Source organism: Alligator sinensis, unplaced genomic scaffold (assembly GCF_000455745.1).
Source record: "Alligator sinensis unplaced genomic scaffold, ASM45574v1 scaffold410_1, whole genome shotgun sequence".
NCBI lineage: Eukaryota > Metazoa > Chordata > Crocodylia > Alligatoridae > Alligator > Alligator sinensis.
Window position 1 is genome coordinate 1,604,643 of NW_005841972.1, and position 6,641 is coordinate 1,611,283.

General features: G+C 46.3%; 1 protein-coding gene across 3 annotated transcripts in view; it reads right to left on the reverse strand.

The window, feature by feature from the left end:
* Positions 1 to 6,641, reverse strand: part of GTF3C1 (general transcription factor IIIC subunit 1) — a 160,378-nt gene that overhangs the window by 139,554 nt on the left and 14,183 nt on the right. For all 3 annotated transcript variants that reach the window (XM_025200611.1, XM_025200610.1, XM_014518635.2), the window contains exons 4-6: positions 6,623 to 6,641; positions 5,785 to 5,881; positions 4,793 to 4,916 (exon numbers count right to left, since the gene is read on the reverse strand). The exon at positions 6,623 to 6,641 is cut by the window's right edge and continues 143 nt beyond it. In XM_025200611.1, the coding sequence (XP_025056396.1) occupies positions 4,793 to 4,916; positions 5,785 to 5,881; positions 6,623 to 6,641 (240 nt within the window). The remainder of the gene's footprint in view (positions 1 to 4,792; positions 4,917 to 5,784; positions 5,882 to 6,622) is intronic.

Consider the following 6,641-nt stretch of genomic DNA (forward strand, 5'->3'; position numbering starts at 1 on the left):
GAGGAGAGGCTAAGGGACCTGAACCTGTTCAGCCTCCACAAGAGAAGGCTGAGGGGGGATCTAGTGGCCTGTTACAAACTAGTCAGAGGGGACCAGCAGGCATTGGGGGAGTCCCTGTTCCCCCAAGCACTCCCGGGGTGACTAGAAATTACGGTCACAAGCTGGCAGAGGGTAGATTCAGACTTGACATCAGGAGGCACTACTTCACAGTCAGGGTGGCTAGGACCTAGAACCGACTTCCAAGCGAAGTGGTGCTGGCTCCTACCCTGGGGTCTTTAAGAGGAGGTTACGTGAACATCTTGCTGGGGTCGTTTGACCCCAGTACCTTTTCCTGCCGTGGCAGGGGGGGGGGCGGACTTGATGATCTGCTCAGGTCCCTCCCGACCCTACCAACTATGAAACGGAAGTTGATCAAATAATGTATTTAGCGCACCCAAGGCATTATCTACCTGCAGTGGAGAAATGAACTCCTTAATAGACTGGTGACTGAGAGAAATGGCCCATTAGACAGAAGGACTCCAGGCATTCCAGAGAGGCAAAACCTTTCTGGAAGATTGCAGCAATTCATGAGAATGCTATTTGGAAGTAATTTAAGAAGCTAACTATGGAATATGTTTTGTCTTTTAAGCTCACACTTTGGAGATTCAGGACCCCAGAATCAGCAAGAAGGCTGAACTCTGGAACTACTGGCAGGACTCTCCGGAGGGCTAGGGTATAGCCAGTTGAGAGGGTAAGAAACTGTTCTTGTTTTGTTTTTCTGGCTCCAAACCTATGGTCTGTTTTGCTTGTATAATTCTTTTCTCCTACATATTAAATCCTTTTCTTATCTTGTCTCATTACGGATTGCCTGCAGAAAGAGGGAATTCTGGGCAAGTGATAGTCCAGGCTAGATGGAAAGGGGGACCTCTTTCACAACCCAATGGGGAGGTCACCTTGGGCTGGCAGTGATTCCCTTGCTGCAGCTGCATAGTACAAGGACAGCATTCAATCTGTTCCTTGGGGCAAGGAGCAGCAGAGTGGGAGAAACTCAGGGCTCTGGGGAGCTCCCTGCAGATGGGTTTGTCACAGGAATTCTGATAGCTGATATTTTAAGGCATACATCTGTATGAAAAGGTCCTCCATTTGGTGCAGACAGAAGTGCAGCTCCCAGCTGAAACTCAGAACATTTTCTGCAAAGCGTTCTGAGTTACAACCTTACCCCCAACTAAACAGGAGTTTACTGTTGGTTCCAGAGGGGAGGGGAATCTACTGCGGGCTGGGAGCCTGCAGCCAGGTTCCCACAGCAACAGCCACAGCTCTCTGCCAGCGCTCACAGTTTTCAGAATGGGCGTGGGGAAAGGCAGTGGAGGGAGCTCGTTCTTGGAGCTCCCCAGCTGGTGCTCAAGGGTGGGGTAGGTGAATTGGAGCCCCACTCCTTCAGGGGGGAGGGGGTACAATACACCCAATCTGCCCTCCAAAGGGGGCTGAAAACCCCCCAGACTGGACTGCCTCCACTCCCTGTCCCCTCTCCCATTCTGAAAACAGTGACAGGCTGGGAGCTCTGCAGACACAAGTTACAGAAGTTGCTACATTTAAAACTTCTTCATCTGATACCTCATGCAATGAGGGGTCAGATTTTCACCAGAACGGCCATTTTTAAAGCTCTGTAGTTATGCACTTGTTTCGTCAATAGCTATAAACTGCTTTCTGGGTCCAGACTAGGCGAAAATTGTTACTTCTGTCTGTGCCCTTAGGGGATCCTTAGTACATAGGATGTGAACACATTTCAATAACAAAAGAAAAACATGCAGATTAAGTTAGCTGGGTTTTTGGTTGTAGCCGTGTTGGTTGAAGGACACAGGCAGGCAAGGTTCTTTGACTAGATGTGATATCTTTTATTAGACCAACTGAGTAGCTGGAAAAAAGTTCTTAGCCTCAAATGAAGTTAGGGAAACCTTAGCTCTCTAGGCAGGAAGGTGAGTCAGTAGTGGTCTCCTGAAATATCTCTTGTGAAATCTAAATTGAATCACAGGGTCTGACAAAGGAATGTCGTCTTTGTTCTGCAAATTGTGCAAAACATTTTTGGTGCTCTAAAAAGAAAAAAAAAAAAAAAAAAAAATCTTACCTTAAATGTAAAGTTAATGGAAAGTTTAGATGCCGTAGCCATGAAACAGTGGAAAACAAGATACTCTTCATCTTGGAATGGCTAAATATGTTAACATGAATGATGAGTACACCGATTTGTTTTGGTAGAACAAGGAGAGCTTTTCTAAGATTGATGCACACAAGGATGGCTGATAGTGTAGTCCTTTCACAGCATCTTATGAGGTGAAAATGGATTCATGAAAACTTATTCTCTCTCACACTCTTGAGGCACCCCTTAAAAATGCTAACTCTTAGTTTTCACTCTTTTTTTAAGAATAGAAAAATAACAAAGCAATTCTTCTGTTGTAAAGAACTCAGAAAGACAAAAAGGCTGAATTTTTGACACAATGAATTCCCATGTATAGATCTTCCCAAATACAGATTTTCAATGATAATGGTGTTGGAACCAGGCCATCCTCAGCCATCATTTTAATAAAAAGTGGAGACAATGGTATTGTTATATAGCAAAGGTGAAAAAAAATTCATCTGCTCAACATTGGTAGCTTTGATGAACTTAAGAAAAAAAAAAAAAAGACTATTTACTGTACACATGCATGGTGCACCCCAGTAACCCTAGACAAAAATCAGAACTCCTGTAGAAACAGCTTGTTAGGTCACTCAAACATTCAAACCTGTCCAGTGCAGCAAAGGCACTGTCCCCAGGTAAGGGGACTGTCACTTAGAAGAGTGTCTTTGCAGACAGGATCGCTAACCTAGCGAGGGTTTTAAACTAGGTTTGCCAGGGGATGGAGACCAAAGCCCTGAGGTAAGTGGAGCGGTAGGAGTGGGCAACAAGGGAGGTGCTCTCATACTTCCTGAGAAATCAGGGCAATCAATTAATTACTTCAGGTGCCTGTACACAAACACATGGAGCCTGGGAAACAAGCAGGAAGAACAGGAAGTCCTTGCACAGTCATGGAACTATGATGGGATTGGAATAACAGAGTTGGTGGAAGCTTCCTTGCATGATTGGAGTACTGTCATGGATAGGTACAAACTGTTCAGGGAGGACAGACAGGGGAGAAGAGAAGGAGGAGTTGCACTATGTAAAAGAGCCAAATGCCTGCTCAGAGCTCCAGTCTGAAATGAGATGGGCCTGTTGAGTTTCTGGGTTAGGGTCGGAAGGGAGAGCAACAGAAGTGATGTTGTGGTGGGGGGCTGCTATAGACCACCAGACAAGGAGGAAGTGGGGGATGAGGCTTTCTTCAAACAGCTAGCAGAAGTTCCCCAATCACAGGCCCTGGTTCTCATGGGGGACTTCAAATCACCCTGACATCCACTGGGAGGGGAATACAGCAGTGTGGGGGCAATCCAGGAAGTTTTTGGAGTGTTGGGGACAGCTTCCTGGTGCAAGTGCTGAAGTGGCCAATTAGAGGCCATGCTCTCCTTGACCTGCTGCTCACAAGCAGGGAAGAATTGGTGGGGAATGTAGTAGTGGATGGCAACTTGGGCAGCAGCAACCACAACATGACTGAGTTCAGGATCCTGAGGAAAGTAAGGATGGAGAGCAGCAGAGTAAGGACCCTGGGCTTCACAAAAGCAAACTTTGACTCGCTCAGGGAAATCTTGGCCAGGATCCCCTGGGAAGCCAGACTGAGGGGGAGAGGAATCCAGGAAAGCTGGCTGTACTTCAAAGAAGCCTTACCAAGAGTGCAGGAACAAACCATCCCAATGTACAGGAAGACTAGCAAGTACAGCAGACGACCAGTTTGGCTTAGCAAGGAACTCTTCAGCAAACTGAATCACAAAAAAGAAGCTTATAAGAAGTGGAAACTTGGACAAATAACTAGGGAAGAATATAAGGGTATTACTCGGGCATCCAGGGATGAACTCAGTAAGGCCAGAGCACAATTGGAGATGCAGCTAGGAAGGCATGTGAAGGGTAACAAGGGTTTCTACAAGTATGTTAGTAGCAAGAGGAGGATCAGGGAAAGTGTGGGTCCCTTACTGAACGAAGGAGACAACCTTATGACAGAGGATGCAGAAAAGGCTGAAGTGCTCAATGCCGCCTTTGCCTCAGTCTTCACAGGCAAGGTCAGCTCCCAGACTACTGAACCTGGCAGCACAGTTTGGGGAGGAGGTCAGCAGCCCTCAGTGGTGAAAGAACAGGACAGGGACTACTGAGAAAAATGGATGTGTACAAGCCCATGGGGCTGGATAGGATGCACCTGAGGGTGCTGAGCAGGAGTGGGCAAAAAACAGCTTGTGGGCCAGATCTGGCCCACAAAGGGGCTTTGTCTGCCCTGCAGCAGGTTCCTTAGTCCCACCTGGCCCAGGCATTATCCCACAGTGCTGCATCCTGCTGCCCCCAGGGTATACATTGGGGTTGGGGCAGCTCTGTGCTGGACTGCCTTTCTAGGCAGCAGCAGCTGCTGGCCCCAGCCCTGTGGTACTGGTGGCCTGCGTGCAGCCCCGCTCCGCCTCTTCTACAGACTTGCAACAGCAGCATTGGCAGGGCAGAAGTGTGCTCGGTGCGGGGGAAAAGCAGCCCCTCCCCCTTAGCGCTGCCCAGTGCTTCCTGCAGCAGCCCACAGAGCCCACACTGGGTTGCCCTGAGACTCCTCTGTGCTGCCCTGCAAGGCAGCCTGAAGGTGGCGGTGACAGCACAGGGCAGCCCAGTGCAGGCTCAACATACACAACTGAGAAATAGTGATGTCGCTACAATTACCTCTTTTTGTTTTGTAGGGTCCTCCTTCAGGCTGTATCTCTTGTAATGGGGTTGATATTACTTTGGCCAGACCAGCATTCATCATATATTGATACAGACGTTTGAAAGTTCTTTCACAGAGACCCTGCAGAGCAAGAGAGCGAGATATGAAAATCACTAGTGTCGTCAGGACTTAATAAACTGGGAAGCTTACTGCAACTAAGACTATGTGCAAATGTTCATTTCCAGCGGTGGAAATTTTCCACCGCTAGAAATGATTCCAGGAGAGACATTCCAGTCTGCAACAGTCCCTTCTCTCCTGGTCCTTGTACCTTCCCAAGACTGGGGTGATCCTGATCTGGAGTAAGAGTGGGCAGTTCCACTCCCCTGGTTCCACTCCCCTGGTTCCCAGGAGAACTGAAGCAACAGGGCAAAGCCCCTGTCTACTTTTACACCAGGGACTCCAGCGTGAGAAGCAGAAAACAAGGAGCAATGGTTGCAGCAAGGGAAATTTAGGTTAGATATTAGGAAAAATTGTCTCACTAGTAGGGAAGTAAAACACTGGAACAGGTTACCCAGACAGGTGGTAGAATCTCCGTCCTTGGAAATTTTTAAGACCCAAACAGACAAAGCTTTGGCTGGGATGACCTAATTGGACTAGATGGCCTCCTGAGGTCCCTTCCAACCCTAGTTTTCTATGATTCTACGAACCTTGGGTTTCAGCCCAGGCTCTGGAGGGAATAACACTCTTTTTTCTGTCCTGCTTCCCCATTCTTCTTTTCCCAGATACCTAGCCAACTTTCAATCTACTGCTCTGCTCCCAGTTCCTTATCAACAGCCATCCCCCTGCAGCATTAAAATTTTTTATATTTAGAAGCAAATGAACGCAAAGTCTTATGAGAGTAAGTGTCCAACAACCTTAACAGGTGGTGTCATCAACTACTGCTCAAATATAGACCGTTTGGATTATATTATCAGCAGTACAAGAACCTGAAACCACATGAGAACCTCACCAATTCTTCCCTCAGATTTCCTAATGTTTCCATTTGGTTTGGTCGAGCATTCAGCATACTTGAGAGCTTCTCCATCAGAATATCGTATTTACTCCTCCTAAAATAAGAAAGAGAATTTAACACATGCCCTTCACAAGGTCTTACACATATGTCTATAAATAAAACAAAATGCTATAGTTGACACAGCAGGTAAACTGAAAAACAAAAACAAACATTTTCGTAACATTCAAGGGAGACACGGTTGTGTATGAGAGTAGGCTTCAGAGGAAAACCCCCCAGGAACAACTACTTGTTTAATAGCCTTTGAACAGGACTTCAAAACTTCTAAAAGCTTTTAAATAATCATGGAGGACTTAATTTAATTTAAACAGAGTGCTTGTTAGCAGAATGATGGCCAAACAGCAGATGAGAGCATACAACACTAGCAAGATAGACACAGAGAACAGTGACAGAACCCAGGCTATTGTTTCACCAACATAAACCCAAAGTCAGCACAGGATTTAGTTATGCAACAGAGGAGAAAGTAAAAGTTCACTAGATGTTGCTTAAAGAAATAAGGCATTAAAAACCCCCCACAACTTTGCCTTTAGAACTACCTGCAAAAAGGTTGAAGTGTCTGTGGTGAGAAAACAGGTACTTTACAGTCCATGGCTAGAGGAAAAAAATCCCATCCTGTATGTAACATCTATTTCTGAAAGTTCAAATTGCTAGACGATTTAATCAGGCACTGCTTCTAAAGCAGCAATGCCACAGTGGCATCAAGACATTTCTTAAGAGTAGGAAATTACACAAGCCATCCTGAAAAAAAAAAAAATCTCTGAACATCTGTGGTACGAACCTATCCACATGAAAGCGGT